At 41.0% G+C, this 17,430-nt stretch overlaps 1 protein-coding gene across 1 annotated transcript in view; it reads left to right on the top strand.

Annotated features, from left to right (window-relative positions):
* Positions 1 to 6,059: 6,059 nt before the first annotated feature.
* Positions 6,060 to 17,430, top strand: part of niban2b (niban apoptosis regulator 2b) — a 44,239-nt gene continuing 32,868 nt past the window's right edge. Inside the window, exon 1 of the mRNA XM_034871887.1 lies at positions 6,060 to 6,357. Coding sequence (XP_034727778.1) covers positions 6,303 to 6,357 — 55 coding nt within the window. The 5' untranslated portion in view covers positions 6,060 to 6,302. The remainder of the gene's footprint in view (positions 6,358 to 17,430) is intronic.

Raw genomic sequence — 17,430 nt, 5'->3', positions numbered from 1 at the left:
TCCTTCAGTTTCAATAGCGCCTTTGCCGCTGTTGGCGCTCAGGCATCAATTAAAGCTGACACAAGAGTCCACTTCAAACGGGTCATTAGTTATGAAAGGGGCGTAGCTAAAGCATAGGGGTGGGGCCAAAACATCACCAATGAATGAGGAACTTTCTGCTGAATTCCATGACACCTGAAACAAGACTCTACCTTAAATGGTTCAAACTGTTTGAAGGAGGTGGCCTGAGTAAGTGGGCGTCGTTAAGGTACAGTATAGGGGGGCGCTAAGTATCAAATGTAAACCACACATTATGAGTTACATGTAAATCAGATGTTTGTCATATAAGGCTGATTTCCTGTTGCCAGCGAGGGGCACTATGACCAAAAGTCAATTTGGGCCCGTAGATGTCCTCTATAGAGAAATTTCAGCCAAATTGGACAATGTACACTCAAGTTACACTCAACAACTTCTTGGTGCTGCCACGCCCACACTTTTCATCGTTAAGGTCTTGAGATGGCACAACACAAATTTGTAGTTGATCAGAAAAAATCTTTATGTTAAAGTACCTTGAATTTAAGGTCTACTTCCTGTTACCTGTTAGGGTACACTATAACTTTGAGTCAATATCAGCTTTTAGATGATGTCAGGGTTGGACTCTTAAAAATCATGAAAAGTTTCGAGCTAGTTGGTCAATGTACACTCTAGTTATACCCCCTTCTTGTTTCAATGGTGAAATGCACAAATTGGCCCCATGACTAAAAGTTTTTCTTTTAATAACTTTTTATCTTTAAGGTCTTGAGATGGCACAGACTAAATTTGAAGTCCGTCAGATGAACTCTCTAAGATGAATTCATAAGACATGTGGCCAAAATCAGTAATTTCAAACTTTCAATTAAAAATGGCAGCCAGCAATTTGGGTGAGTTTTTGAGTATGTTAAGCCCAATGGCAGTTCTACATTGAATTGTGAGATCCCCCTCAATTATTTAAAGTAATATATGTATATATATACTATATTATAGTGTATTTTAATTTCACGTTCTGATAACTTATACTGTCATATTTGGGGCAGAATTGCTCATTTTCTTTTGAAAATGTGGGAGGTGGAGGGGTTGCTCTTGCCACCCCCAGGATTCCCATAGCACCCCAAAGAAATTGCTGTGTTGGTGTGTGGTGTCATTAATTAATTTATATTAATATATATTTAAAAAACGTATAATACATTAATAAAACAAACTGGATCCTGTATGCTGCTGAGGATGCGTACGTCCCACTGCTGGGTATGACATCGGACCAGGGGGTCGCACACAGTAGGTAGCCTATGGATTCATCCTATAGGATGGGTCTATGCAAGAACTTATCTTGAGAACACTCTTATCTTTGTCTCGTAGCAGAACATCACAGTGAAAATGTGTTTTACAGAACTTAATAAATGGATCACCAAATCCAAAGTTATACAGCGCACAGGATATTGGTTTATTTATAGCTGGAAAACGTGTTTGAAACAGGTTCAGTGGCTTATTTTGATTGGCCTACTACAGATATAAGAAACTTTACATTATTTTTACCATGTGTGCAAGTATGACTACTGTGTGAGGATGCATGTGTGTACGTTTTTGTGTGTGTGTTTATATGTGTATTTCAGAGAAATCTTAGTGAAATGTCGAGCAAAGAGCCCCGTCAAAAAGAAATGTCCGGCGCCGCCACTGCTCGAGCCGCAACTGGCAGGCTAAGAGCAATCCTGAGAGCAGTCCTAAAGTCGGGTAGATATCTGATAGCTCCTTTTCATGCATAAAATTGATAAACTCAAGGAAGCTATGTGACCCAGCCACAGAGGCTCCAATGTTTTCCTCCGTGGGTGCTCACGGGCGCACGCCCGTAGGCTAGTCAAAAAATGTTTGCATTTCAGAAAGGACAGCGGCACACACGCTTGTTGACTCGATTATAACGCCCTAAAGTCGCCTAGGCTATCTTTTAAGTCAGAACAATGCCACTTCTCACAAACTATACAGATGGGACTGGATATGACAAGTTTAACTGACATGTTAGTGCGATCATCTTGAGACGGTTATGCCTGCAGCCTGGAGCGTCCCATGTCATCCGTCCCGTCTCATGCGGTCTCGTCTCATGCGGAGGTGTGTCCGACGGTAAATCCAGAGGGTCAAAATTACGATATCGCGAATAATTTTCCAGATGGAGTCCACGGGTAAATTCGTGACCACATTTGTTGCAATCAATTGAAAAACGTAAAAAAAACTGTTAAAGTAACAATTTTGCCATAGCCTACATGTAGTTTGCTTATTTCTGAATGTTATGATTGTGTTGTTCCATATAAACGTAGCTGCATCTGATGAAACCTGCATCAGCAACGCAGCCGTTTCTGCCAACTAACGGCAGGATCTCCTGAAGAGGGATAACAATCCCCGATCTGCACACACAACAAGACTACAAAAATAAACATGTTACAATCTTTCCAAGACTTTTTATTTGTATATTCTATATATTTTTCACACTTTACTGGAACATTGCTGCAAAGACATCTCCTTATCAGCATGGCGAGAGCGACAGTCGGCCTTGGCTGTCAGGTCTCTGGGACCCGGGGCAGAATGTTGTCCGGTCTCCGGGACCCGGGACAGAATGCTGTCGGGTCTCTGGGACCCGGGGCAGAATGCGGTTATATTTTTCTACTACCGCGGCCTCGGCTGTCGGGTCCCTGGGACCCATTTTGCATTTGACTGCGGAGCTCTGCTGCCACGGTCTTGGGCCAGAATGCGATTGTATTTTTCTTCCACTTCCACCAGCGGATCTGTTGTATTTTGTGTTGTATTGTATGAAAGGGGGAAAACATTTTTAAAACGAAACCAAATGCTTGACCTTTGTCGGGAGAGAGATTTCCTTCTATAGTTGCAACTTTGATCCAAGTTGCAGCTATAGCCTAGAAGTATTTTTTTAGTTTGCCTATCATCTGCATTTATTGTAGAGACGGACATATATTTTTAAATATTTAAAAACACACCAAATATTTTATTCATTAGCAAGATAGTTGAGTAGAAACTTGGGGATGGCAGAAGGATTTTTTTAGTTTGCCTATAATCTGCATTTATTTTATAGACGAACATATATTTTGAGTGTTTTCATTCATCAGTATGATAGTCTGCATTTATCATATGGACAGGTTTAGTTAAAAAAAAAACATATTTTATTCATTTGTATGAATTAAAAAGAAATTGTATGAATTTAAAAAAAAATATTCGCGATTTTGCATTTTTGACCCTCTGGATTTACCGTTGGACACGCCTCCGCATGAGACGAGACCGCATGAGACGGGACGGATGACATGGGACGATCCAGGCTGCAGCCATATACTCTTGATCATCTTTCTCCGCAATTACTGAGCGGTAATACCCACGGTGTAGGCGTCTACGCAGCAACCCGTTCGACCCAGAGGTGACCTGTCCCCCCCCCCCCCATTCTAACATAGCTCTGTGAACGGCATCTTCTCAGCAAGCAGGGCGTCTGGAGCTGCAGGGGGCGCCAATTTGCCAATTGCACACACAGTGAAATGATACATAATAGACTAATGTAGAAACCCGCTTCGGGGACTTTTTAAGGTGCCGCCCCTCCCCGTGTGTCATGTGAAAAATGCCACCCGGGGGGCTACCCTCTTCGCCCGTGCCAAAAACCGCTCCTGGTTAAACCCATAGACATAGTAAAGAGTAGACGCCGCATCGACCGCTACTGCCTACTGGCGCTGACGATACTTGGGGCCGCCATCTTGGACCGGTCACCCGCTCCACTCAGTGTATGTGTTTGGCAGGTGAAATGAGTTGTCAGCGCGTTAAATTAATCAATCTCACTGAATACAAAACTGATTTTCATGTTGTTTTTTTGCTACAAAGGTCATACATGTAGCTATGAAACAGGACACATGGTTAGGCGTATTTGAATAGGCATAGTGGGCTTAACAGTAATAGAATATTCTGATATGATATAAATTCACCAGACGTCCGAGATCAAAACTGGGAACACAATTCCCAAAAAGGGAGAAAAACGGGGACATTTCCAGTTTGACTATCAATCTGATTGAAAAACCTAATGTTGTGTCTTTAAAAACAGAACAGGGACAGAGGTAGTTTTTTTCTTCTGTATTTGGTCAGGGACAGACAACCGGAAACGGGGACTTTCCCCTAAATCCGAGGACGTCTGGTCACCCTAGACCAGGGGTCCGCGACCCCTAGGGGGTCCGCGGAGGTACAGCATGGGGGTCGCGAAAGTTTTGGTTGATTAGACTTTTTTTTATATCCCCCCTGCAATTTTTTCCACCATTTGAAATGTCTTTAAATACACATTAACATGAATTCAACACACTGTACTAAACAGATAAATGGAGGCAGAAGATGTCTTTCAGTCATCAATGCACACATGGCACTATAGGACCAGTTTGATATAACACAATTTTATACAATATATATAATTAGGGGGTCCCCGCTCCATCTCGCCATCAGTTTGGGGGTCCTTGGCCTGGAAAACGTTGAAGACCCCTGCCCTAGACCATTGATCAGACATCCTCGGTCTGTCTATCATTTGTAAATTATAGGTATTTGCAAAATACCCTTACATAACATATGTGATGTAGGCTATATAGGTATTTTGCAAATCATACATCATAAATATAATAGGGAAGAAGAAACAGATAGTGACCGTAAAGTGAGATATTTAAGTACAAGAAACAATATGATTATGTTATTAGACTCTACTTGAAGCTTTTTATATTTGTCTCTTTCACACACTCACACACACACACACACACGTTGTTCTGCATCAATCGCCTCCCGGAACTTGACATTTAGCAGCCCCACTCCCAACACACACAGACACTAGGGTTGCACGACATTCACAGAATGTGATATTAGAACATCGACATGAATTCCGATATTTTGAAACATATGTAAAATAACAAAATAGATAATGGAATATGGATTAGGAATATGCTGCACAAATTAAACAAGTTTTCTTACAACAAAAGGTTTATTTCAACTGACAGTCATTTTGGACTGGTCCAACATAAATAAATAACTAAGGACCATGTCTACAGAACAGGACGTGTTCTACTGGTCGGACAGTATAAAATGCATAAAGAAAGTTAACAGGACAGCTCCACAAAATAAACTATATATTGCATATCGCCACTTTCGATATATTTGCCTATTTTATGTTGTGTTGACTCTACTCAAGCACATTGCTATTGAAAAGGCTATATAATATAGGCTATATATATCTTATAAGAGTAACGTGCAAGTCTTATCAAACAAATCCCAACTAAACCAGAGACAATCCCAATGTAATAACAACATAAGCATACATTAGGCTACTGTTGCTTTTGGACCCCCAGAATAGGTTATACTCACTTATATAACGATGTGCTGTGTAACGATATTGCGTTGATATATCTTTCACCCCTAACAAAGCACGCGTACCAGTAGCCTACTTATTCAAAGTAGCAGTATGAAATGAAAGTGGCAGTTTTTATTTAAACTGCACATTTAGCCTACCTACTTGTTTGAATCTCCCTTTAAAACTCGCAAAACTTAAATTATGTAGCAATTTTCAAAACACAGATTCAAAATGCTTTACAGAACCCAGAGATAAAAAGATAAGATAAAAAAAATACGCTGATCTGAGCAGGAATATTCTGCACAGTGCTCTGGCTGCTTGAATCTTCTGCTGCTAAGTAACACGTATGACCGGTCCAAGATGGCGGCTGGAAATCTCGTGCTCAGCAGCCAATGCGGCGTCTACTCTTTATTATGTCTATGGTTAAACCCCTCAAAAAGGCGATTAATTTGCCGGAAGAAAAAATAAATAATAATTCCTTCACTTTCAATAGGGCTTCCGCCGCTTTCGGTGCTCGGACCCTGATAATTTAAACTATGCATCTTCTAAGTTCGGTAAATTGTGGGAGAATAGCAATTCCAGACCAATATCCACCGCGCGGGGATACTTTTACCTCATTTTCCCAACATGATGTGAACGCACCGCCACTGGAAGGTGGGGGTGCTTCCCCTACATTACAGGAGGGTGTGTCTCTCCGAGAAGCAGCCGTCAGTAGCGTTGTGTGTCACTTGGCTAACATTTCTTCTTTCCACTACCTACCGCCCGTCTCTTTTCCTAACTTCAGTCAGCTCAGGATATGTTGGAGAGGAGGTGAAAGAGTTCTTCAGGAGTTTGAACTACTCTGAACTGGTTCCCTGCGTTTGTTTTAGTTACGTTAGTTAGGATATAGATCAGTGGAGCCAATCGGAGTTTTTGAGTTTTATCCACCATGGGAGACGTGATTTCCAGTCACCTGGATGAAGCCAAGCGGGAGATTATCACAGGTGAGGAGCATTTTGTGGAGGTTTGTTAGTAGGTGCTGTTATGTAGCCTACGTGTTTGCCCAGCGGCCACTGAACATTCTCCTTAGCCTAAGTAGACAAATTAGAATGGAAGACATTTTTCCAGGATGTTAGTGTGACTCTGGTAGGCTACTCCTTAGCCTGCTATTTTTGCTGACTAAATTAATATTTTCTATACTGATTTAATCGCATGTGGTATCAAAATTGATCTGCAATAAATGTAAGGTAGGCTACTGAGGTGTGGACAGGGTGGCAGTTGACAGGAACTTACACTGTGGGTCATGTCTGACCAACCAGCCAAACAATTTCGAAGAGACCTTAAAACAAGTATGAAAATCTTTTGCTTAGCCTAATGAAATGTTTTGTAGAGCTTGGTAGTCATTTTAAAGCGAGTTAATGTCCTTAAAGCCCCCCCACCAATGCGTTGTCTAAAATCCCTTTACTAAGAGCATTTCAATTCGAATTTGCAACGAAAATTGTAATACAAATTTGTAGAAAGAACACTGTTGACTTGACCTATATAGCAGCTACATGTCTGAATGATTAGGCCTATAGCTGTTTCGTGTCTTCTGCAGTGTTACTTCAGTATCAGTAATGTAGCAGGATGTGTTACCTTTTGAAATATATGATTTCAGTTATTTGTATAGAATCTGATTTTTTCTGTTGGCTTTAGGGTTATAATGAATGATGATTTTGTATGAATAACAAATCTGCCTATTAGCTTCTTGATTCATTGTTCGATCTATAAAATGTCAGAATATGGTGCAGAAAAATACCCTGCACAATATCCCCAAAACACAATGTAACCTCTGTGTTAGACAAACATTTTTAAACCAAAAGTTATTCATTTACCAATAATTTTAAACGGAGAAAAGCAGCACATTTTCATATTTGAGAAGCTAATATTGAAAAGAATGACACTAACAATAGGAGTGACAGTAGCTCAGTCTGTAGGCTCGTGGTTTGGGAAACGGCCAAGTTCTGCATGGACCCTGTCACAGAGGTTAGCCTGGCAGCTGGGGAAATGCTGTTTTACCTTCTGGGCACTGCCATGGTGCCCTTTAGCCAGGCACTGAATCCCTAATAGCTTTTTTTCCTATTATCTTGAGTTGTTAAACTGTGTCACTTTAATAGGCAGTGTGGGATATTAATGTATAAATAGCAGCCAAAATGACTGTTAGTTCCTAGCCATTTTCACTCTTTTACTCATCAAATTAAGATAGGAAAAGTACCCTAACAAATAGAGGCTGCCCTCTTATCAGTTTCATCTCTTATTAATGAGAACTTGGCCTTATTTAGCCTGTTAGAACTTGTTCAATGGTAAGTTAAGTCATATGTTCAGCAGAGTTGACTAGAACTTATAAGGTTCAGTACAGTGTATGGAGGAAAGAACATGAAATGCTAATTCTCAGTGGGTATCAAAAGCAGTGGTCCAGCCTTTGATATGTCCAGAATATGTGAACCACTTTGTGATTCTAACAAGAGCTTTGATTCTCTGCTGAACTCAGTTGGGCCTGACTGGGTTGGTTTCGGGCTGCGGCAACGCTGTAATTAATCAAAATTCCCACATGCTTGAAATGGGTCGGGTTCAAACAAATTTGTAATTTTTGTTTCGTTATGCTGAACATGTTATGTTAAATGCATACTTGTAGACCCTGCGGCCTGTAATTTATGGACTGTGAACTTCTGTCTCACCGCCATCTATTCAACCTACGGATGGATAATAAAGCACATTGGTAGAGCGAGCCATACCACTTACTTTGGTCATATTCATTTTAATTAAATTAAACATTTACAGTGGAAAATCAGGTTTTTAACAAGGCTTGGGGCCAAAACTGTTGCTGTGGTTAATGCTCTTGCAGGTTTGGAATGCTCATTCATGTAGGTTGAGGTCTGATTTTCTTTGGGCATGATTGTAGCTCTATTTCTGACTCCTTCCTATTAATAAATGTGGAACCAGTGGGGTAAAGCTGCTCCCCTTAGACTTTTTTTTTTAAGGTATCATTTGGAATTTTACAATACTAGCGCTGCACGATATTTGTACTGATGTAACATGTCGTCCAGACTGAAATATCTCAACAATAATAAATTGAAAGCCACGGAATTTTGTACAGAAATCTATGGTCCCCAGGAGTTGAATTCTACGGACTTTGGTGATCCACTTTCATGTAGCGCTGTTATCGGGTTAGTGTTTCAGTTTGTCCGACACTTTGGATATCAGTTGCACTTTGTGTGTAGTGCTGGCAAATGCATATTGTGATCATGAGCATGTTGCCATTATCATTTAATTGCTAGTTTGAATGTAAACTTTTCTTGTCTTGTTTTCATTAAATAAAAGAAGCAAAATTTGAAGTTTATTTTTAAGTCAAGAATGCAAGTAACCACACAAGAAGTTTTCCTTAAATGTTTTATAATCATACATTATATTATCAAAAAGCATGTAAGAACACTATGAATTTGTACATTTGTGTCAGCTTTTGTACATGACACTTTTGGTGCGATCAAGTCAATCAACACCCACCCCCGCCAGTCTGAAGCTGTCAACTTAGGGGAAACACTGGTTTGCTAGCCAGCCAAAAGGACTGATCGCCAACTGGCCAAAGCCGGTAACTGCCCTTTGGCCCCAGACGCATTTTCCACCAAGGAAAACCTAGTTCTGGTGCTGTTTCGCAGTTGGTTCAACTTGCAAACCTTCTCCGAACTTGTTAGTTAACCTAGAAAACTACGTTGTTAGGTCACTGTATACGTCGTCATAAGTCACAGCTTCTCCCGGAAATGCAAGCACCAATGACAATGGAAGACTACATCGTCTTTCTGCAAATGTTTCTCCTGGCTTCGCGAGCCAAGAAAAACAACACATGCAATAATTAAATCCCCCTTTCGATACCACTTCAAGTGATGGCCTGTTGGCCTTTCTAGAGCAGGCATATCCATTAACCTTTCTTGGTTGCATTGACTTTCTGTACAGATTTTTTAATATATAGATTTTATTTTGTTTTATAACGCAGGACAAGCGTCATCTTTTTTGTTATTGCCTTCAGTGGCCAGTTCAGAGTGAGCCACACACATGTTTCAGATGTGGAATCTGAGGAATGCATGAAAAAGTGTCTCTGTGTGGCTGGAGGAAAAACCTCTTACAGGCCTTGAGCTGTACAGCCAGCGCCCTACACGCTCTGCTGCCAAGACAAGCCCATTGCCGGGCTGGCTTTAAGGGAAGTGCCTGGATTTATCATTAAGGCAGTTCCTACACACACATACGTGCTCTTTTTGTTCATTCCTGATTGATTGAGAAGGCAATAAACCACTGTGCCAGTAATCAAATTGGTAAAAGACATGGACATCACTCCTCCTAAGAGTTGAGTTAATCATGTTCAAAGATAGCTTCATCACTCGGTGCCATTTTATTCATGTTGATGAACGGGCCACACCTATCTGTTGTCACCTCACTGTTAGGAAAGCCTTGCTTTGGTTGCTGATAAGAATAACTGTTCTCTTGAATCCCTGAGCTGAGTCATATGTAACCAGCTAGCCGCGTGTTCTACTTCCCTCAAAACCTCTAGCGTGACGTAAGCTTTGGAGGGAGATGTGAGGGTGTGTAATGTGGATCTGACCTTGATTACTCAGCAAACCTCTCATTTCCTCTTTGGAAACTGGCATTAGTGTACGAGTGTGTTCTAGTCGGGCCTATGCATGTACACATAGCTGAAGAATGGAGAAGCTGTTTTTTACTGCCGTATGTCATTTGAACGCCAATACACTCACTCGCACAAATGCAAATATAGGCAAAAAATTACATTCATTCAGCATCACTGTTCTGAGCAACTTGTAATTTGTAAAATCTAATAGCGGCACCCAAACGTCATAAAGTGCACAGAGCAGTGCTAACTCGGTCATTTGGTTAGGGGCCAAAGAAAAGGAAAACCTAATGGGGAGTGTTTTTACCTGCCTCTGTTAAATCTTTACGCTCTAGAGGGAGTGTTAGGTGGACAACAAACCGACTCACTGTGGCCTAGTGGGGTGTGGCATTATCCCCTTCAACACACACCCTGCTCAGCACAGAGAGGCTTGTTATAAAGTTCAAATTGCGGAAATACTTGCTGCTGGGACCCGCGTGCGTGCGTGCGTGTGTGCGCGTGTGTGTGTGTGTGTGTGTGTGTGTGTGTGTGTGTGTGTGTGTGTGTGTGTGCGCGCCTTCTGTTGGAGGCATAGGAGGTCTGAAATGATCTTATGAGGAAAACCGTAAACACAGCCAGTGAAACACAGAATGTTTTTGGTGAGGTAACCTAACAATGAAACCCAGAAAAGGGGGAACTTAGAGTAGCTAGAAACAGCCTAGAGTCTTCAGTTTTCACTTCCATAATTAAGGCTATATTCATATAGGTAATCTCTGTCTACATCTACATTTTTTGTTTATTTTGCACCTGGCACCTCAAAGTATCTAATTATCTTCTCTCCCTCTCTCTCTCTCTTATATAAAATATATATATATATATATATACACACACACACACACACAGTATATCTCGATATGAAGCTAGATATATCATGTCGCAATATCCCACGTGTAGTCTTTTCCTGGTTTTACAGACTACGTAATAGCATTATATACATACATTGTAGTAAGTGAGGTAGTGATTTTTGAACTTACCAGACTGCTCTGATGGTGTGAATATTTCGTGAATGCACCGAAAGTCAACCATCCTGTAATGAAGGTCCTCTTCATCACTAATATTTTGCAGCATTACACTGTAGCTCATTATGTTATGGGTAATTGAAATGACGCACAAGTTTTGAATGTTTATTGGGAAATATGAATCTGTTTTGTGGAGGTTGCTGCTGATGTTGTTGATTGGAGACCAGCACTGTCAAAAGAAACACATGTACTGAGTTTGCTAGTTTAATCTACACATTAATTGAATGCAGGTTAATAGTTGCTGTTTGTACAATAGTAATTCAAATTCACAGGATAACTCAACTCCACCATCTATGGACTGAATAATATTTATTTTACTATTCTAGTACCAAAAAGTAAAATTTTCATGTGAAATATAAAAAAAAGATTTCTGTGTATTGTCAGTTTATTTCAATTAGTTGTCAGGGATTTACATCTATGTTTTCTGTTATTTAGTAGAAAAAGCTAAACACTTACTAGCCTGAGCATGTAAATATAAGAATAATAAAAGGCTTTAATATGCCTGAGAGGTCTGTTAATTGTCATTATCCTGTATGTTGTGTGAACCCAATGTTCATAAGAGTTCTCTTTAATTATATAAAAATTTTTTTTGCATCTCTAGTTTGGATCAAATACTAATCAGCACTGGGGGTCCACCTTTCTCAGCCAGGAAAAAGCCTCTTGGCTAAAATGCTCTCTGAAAACTGCTTCAGGAGTAAAGTTTGAATTAAATGTCCTGCCCTGCCTCTAATTAACCCAGTAAGCTTGTTTAAATCGGCACTCATTTGGTGCTCTAGATCTTCACACAAGCACCGCCCCTCTTGCTTCAGTTCTTAGAACAGTCTAAATTTATGAGTCAGCCTGTGGGTCCATCTCAGTGGAATGTTTTTGTTAAGGCACTTTTGAGAAATGAGGAGGGGGCAGGGGGACTGTTTTTTGCATCTATTAAATAGAGGTCTAGTCTAAACTCTGATCTCTGATCAAGACATGCTGAAGCTGTTGAACTGATATCAGTGATAAGACAAGCTGCTATGTATGGCAAGTTTGATTAGATTTCCACAGCTATGGAAGACCACATGGTAGTATCATTAGAGGTGACAGCTGCCCTCAGAACTGTAAAGGCCCCTGAATAATTAGTCTGGTATCCAGCTGCAGGACAGCAAAGAGTCTGCTAGACTCATAGCAGCAGCTCATGCTGCTGCTATGAGTCTAGCACCATTGAGTCTTTCACCATTCCGTTAGGTTGCTAGTTATCCACAACTTATTATTTGGGGAAATTGTAATTGTTTTTTTTTTGTGGATATTTTTCTTGCAAAACATTGTATACACTGTAATGGTGTTCGTTAGTTCATGTGAATTATTACAGATGTCAAAGAAGATCTGGCAGTCAGTATCTTCCAGATAGTCTCTCAGCTCCTCTTTGCTATTGTCAGTCCAAAATTGTATATCCTTAGTTACTGGCATTTTTACCGTTTCAGTCTTAGCCTATATGGAGGGAGTAGATGTACCACGTTGTGGTCAGATTTTCCTAAGGCTGGCGCACAGATGGCTTTATAGGCATCCTGTATATTGCCGTATTATTTGTCCAGTGTGCGTTTCTGATGGGTGGGGCAGTCCAAATATTGTTGTAATGTAGACAGGTGACAAGAGTTAAGGTCTCCAAGCACAAGTACCGGCTGATCGCGTAAGGGTAGCTCTCTGTGATTTTGGTTGCCGCCCCCTTGAAGTTGGGCCCCGATATATAGGTTTAAAATAATGGTCATCTGACCAAACTGGCTTTGCTCGTCTAGGTCTCGTGGATCTTTTCAGTTCGGGTTAGTTATCCAGTCTGTCCCCTTGCAAATCTGGCATTACTGGAGGTCCAAGCGACAGCAGGCACTCACGTGTATAGGTAAGGACACCATGGCTCTCCCCTCAGTTCAAAAAGACACAAGGCCAACCACAGCAACACACCAGAGTTTGTCTTCATTTAACATGAAATGTAAAGTTCCTTCAGTCATAAATAATCAACAAGAAAATCTGACAAAACGGAAATAAATAAATAGGTGAATCTTGGCGTCAGCTCTAGAGCTGGGCACCCTTTACTTCTGTAGTTACATTGTTATGTCCACAGTTTGACATATAATCCACGCCTAGTCCTTGGCTAATGGTTGATAAAGACACCCTCACACTATCAAGAAAACTTCACTTAAAGGAGTTTTAACATGCATGCCAAATACCTAAAGAAATACCTAAGTATTTCATGACACATCCTCACATTGTTGTGAGCTGGCACTTTGTTAGAACCTTTTTTTCTTTTGGATATGAAATCTGCCTGATCAGGGATGTGCTAAGTCTGCAAGTGGATGGTCAGTGGAAATATTGAATTCAATTTGCTGACGATACTAATGCAGATTGGTCAGTCAAATAAGGGAGGGACTTTTCCAAAAGGAGCATTTCAAAGCAAACACTTGAAGCAGTTGCTGCCTGTCTTGCCAGATGGTTGAATCTAAAGCTTAAGGTTCAGCCGGCAGCGTGGCACTAGTCACAAATATCAGTAGTGGTATAAATTTCAGTGGACTGAATCAGCTGTAGGGCAGTCTGGCCAGGAAACTGTCGGAAAGAGCGTTTTAAACAGGACACAATAGTGAAGCTTAATGTCTTCATTTAAACTAAGTATTCATAGCTGTTTCTTATGCGAGGTAAGGGATGAGGGAGTTTGGGGTGTTTGCAACTCACACAAGCTTTCTCATGTGTAGACATGATCATTATCATTGCTTAGTGCTGTCTGGCTAAGATGATTGCATTGTTGCTGTAGACTGTGGGAATTTAATGAGTCAGCCCTGGAGTTTTCTGGTCCCCCTCCCTTGATGCACTCATCCAGCAGTGCTCCAGCTCCTCCCACCCAGAAGGTTGAGTTAATTGTGCATTAATGTCTGAGAAGTACTCACCAAGTTTGCTCTTGGGATGGAATTTAGTGTTGATAATTTATAACATTATTACATTCATACATAATTCTTTTTGGTACTGATTGAAATGTGTCTATAGCACTATGCATTTCAGTGCTTCAAAATGTGTCAATGTTACATTTTGTTAGTACTGGGGGCACATTTGTAAAATACCAAAAGCTAGCATTAAGTGCATGATCAGATCATAGTTCAGTGTACTTGTCAATCAGACAGTTTTAGATTTTATATCATTATAGTGCCAAATTTAGAATGTTTTTTAGACAAATATCTTGTACAACTGCTTTTTTGTTTATAATTGTCTGACGACGATTTAGCTTCTGGAGGCAATGGCCAATGTTTGTGTTCCAGTGTAGCCAGTGGCTATCCAGATAATGGATATATGGGCCAAGATTTCTGTGTGCCGGGTCCACACTTCTGACATTTGTCTACAGTTTTAATTTTTTATTAACACAGCTGTATGTTAAGTATGAGGGGCAAACCTGTATTTGTACCAGTGTTTCCGTGGGTAACTGCTGTCGAAGAACACAGAAGAAGTTATTGAATGCAACTAACTTCAGTTGGTAGAGTACTAGCGTGTGAGACGGAGGCTGCTGGACCTGGACGAGAGATGTGAATCGTGGCCAGAATATCATAGTTCATAAAAACGCAGCGCAGTGATGATACAGACATTTCATACACACGACTTGAGTATCCTCCATTCGACACGTGCTGGACCCATTCATAATGATCAGCCGTCTCTCTGTGAGTAGCACTCCCCCTCTCTCTCTCTAGCTCTATTAATCAGTTATTGTTGAAAACAAGTGAAGGCGCTTTCTCAGAGATGCCTTTGAAAAAATATATTTCCTACGCTATTTATTTCAGATAGCTAATTTTCAATTACATGTGTTGCAGCTGTATGTCTATACAAAATACAACTTCAACATAAAAAAGAATGTAGCATAATATGGACGTGAAAGCAGTTATAAACAGCCTATGTGACACTAAAATTTGTTTTGGTTAAATCAATAAATAATCTTGATCACAAAATTGATCAAAATAATCGTGATTATCATTTTGGCCATAATCGTGCAGCCCTACAAAGGAGGTTGAAATAATGTATCCAGTAGTAGCTGCAGTAATAGCTGAAATAAGTCTCACTTTGTAAAATTATCTGCCGAGCCTCTCTTATGCCTCTAATTCACCCATTGACATATGCACAGATGGTTGCGGAGGTGCCATGCAAGGCGCTGGCCCGCATAATGACATGCCTGTATGCTGCTCATCAGTCAGTGACAGAAGCTGCATCTCATGTTACTTATTTGATAGCTATTCAACTCCTCTGTCCTTGGCTGAACCGTAAGTTGTTCTGTCCCTTCTTCGAAAATGCCATTTCAAAGCTCTTATTTCTGCCACTGGGACCAGGCAGCGAGAAAGGACGTCTCATCCCTCTAAAACAATTTTTTTTACTTTCTCCTCGCGTCTCTCCCATGCCTCCTTGGTGGGACTAAGACGCGATGAAGGGAGGCAAGTGGGTGAGCCAAGAAGGCAATTTAAGCGACATGAGAATCACCTAGAGAGAGGTGACAGAGGCGGGCATAATAGTGAAAGAGACCTTGCTCTCTCCAGACAACACTTTGTCACACAAGTTGCTAGGTTGGTCACCGGTCGCTTCTTTGAACCTGCCCCTGTTGCTGTACAGATGCTCTTAGGCTCTACGTTGGGGCTAGAGTTGGAGAACCGCAATTAGCCATAAACTAGCAGCTCATATTTCCATTCCAACAACATGCTTTTTAATTGTAAAGCTTCATCTGGCTACAGCCAGAAATAAATGACAATAAGGGACAATAGGGCTGAAAAATATCAGGGAAATATGCAATATGAGATAATGCTGAATATTGCAATAGCGATAGCACTTGCGATAAAAGAGCTATTAAAGTGTAATCAATTCTGCTTTGAGTATTCTGCAAAAACACAACATTGTTTGATTTTCATAATTAGTTTTATTGTTTTTTCATGTGGGAAACATCCCATTTAGCAACATAATTGTGTGTGTGTGTGTGTGTGTGTGTGTGTGTGTGTGTGTGTGTGTGTGTGTGTGTGTGTGTGTGTGTGTGTGTGTGTGTGTGTGTGTGTGTGTGTGTGTGTGTGTGTGTGTGTGTGTGTGTGTGTGTGTGTGTGTGCTTTCTCAACAAAGGTTTTTATTTAGCTTTTCAAGTAGCGCATCAAACCCTCCCAAACTTCCCGATCTTCTTCCTCTGCACCCCGTGACAGTGTCCTCCCGGCTCTGCCGTCCCAGATGCATCCCAGTCGTTGTCATAAGTCTCTCCATGACTCTCATAAAGATTATACAAAGCCCAGTAGGTCACAACCGGAGATTTCACCGATCGGAAATCGCCCACCAGACGGTCTGCGGCTGCGATTTTGCAAAGCGTGAATGCTCTGAAACTCTAACGGCACACATGTTGGTGTGTAATCATGGTTGCTAAAGTTCATGTACTTTATATAGCGTATACCAGGAAACTTAACTTACCCTTTTGTGTAGGCGAACAACCGTCATGTCGACGTCTGAACTCCGTCAGAATTCCCAAACTCCTGTTTTCTTTAGCGGTGATTTTCGTTGCTTCCTTCAGCTTCTTTTGAAACAAAACATTTCTTCTGGCTGCGGCAGGTAGCCGACGTGCTGTTGTGAGCCGCGCTGAAAATTACGTCATCACGCGTTGCTATAGTGACCAGCCACGCTGAGGCTTTACTCAATCTGCAATGGAAAACGGAAGCATAATGGGGCGAGCTGAGGCGAGCTGTTACCAGCAGTGGAAAAACGCCTTAAGACGTCATGGTTTGAAATCATGAACGGCACGGAAGGTTCCCCTGCTTAAACCAGCACATGTCAAGGCCCGTCTTTAGTTGTCCAATGACCATTTGGATGATCCAGAGTAGTCATGGGAGAAAGTCATGTGGACAGATGAGACCAAAATATAACTTTTCGGTCATAATTCCATTAACCGTGTTTGGAGGAAGAAGAATGATGAGTACCATCCCAAGAACACCATCCCTACTGTGAAGCATGGGGGTGGTAGCATCATGCTTTGGGGGTGTTTTTCTGCACATGGGACAGGGCAACTGCACTGTATTAAGGAGAGGATGACCGGGGCCATGTATTTCAAGATTTTGGGGAACAACCACCTTCCCTCAGTTAGAGGATTGAAGATGGGTCGAAGCCCTTCTGCAGTGTGTGCAAACCTGGTGAAAAACTACAGGAAACATTTGACCTCTGTAATTGCAAACAAAGGCTACTGTACCAAATGTTAACAAATTGATTTTCAAATACTTATTTGTGTGTGTGTGTGTGTGTGTGTGTGTGTGTGTGTGTGTGTGTACACATACATACAGTGGGTACGGAAAGTATTCAGACCCCTTTAAATTTTTCACTCTTTGTTTCATTGCAGCCTTTTTCCA

Source organism: Etheostoma cragini, chromosome 5 (genome assembly GCF_013103735.1).
Source record: "Etheostoma cragini isolate CJK2018 chromosome 5, CSU_Ecrag_1.0, whole genome shotgun sequence".
NCBI lineage: Eukaryota > Metazoa > Chordata > Actinopteri > Perciformes > Percidae > Etheostoma > Etheostoma cragini.
Note: the sequence above shows the minus strand (reverse complement) of the source record. Positions and strands in the feature narration are given on the sequence as shown.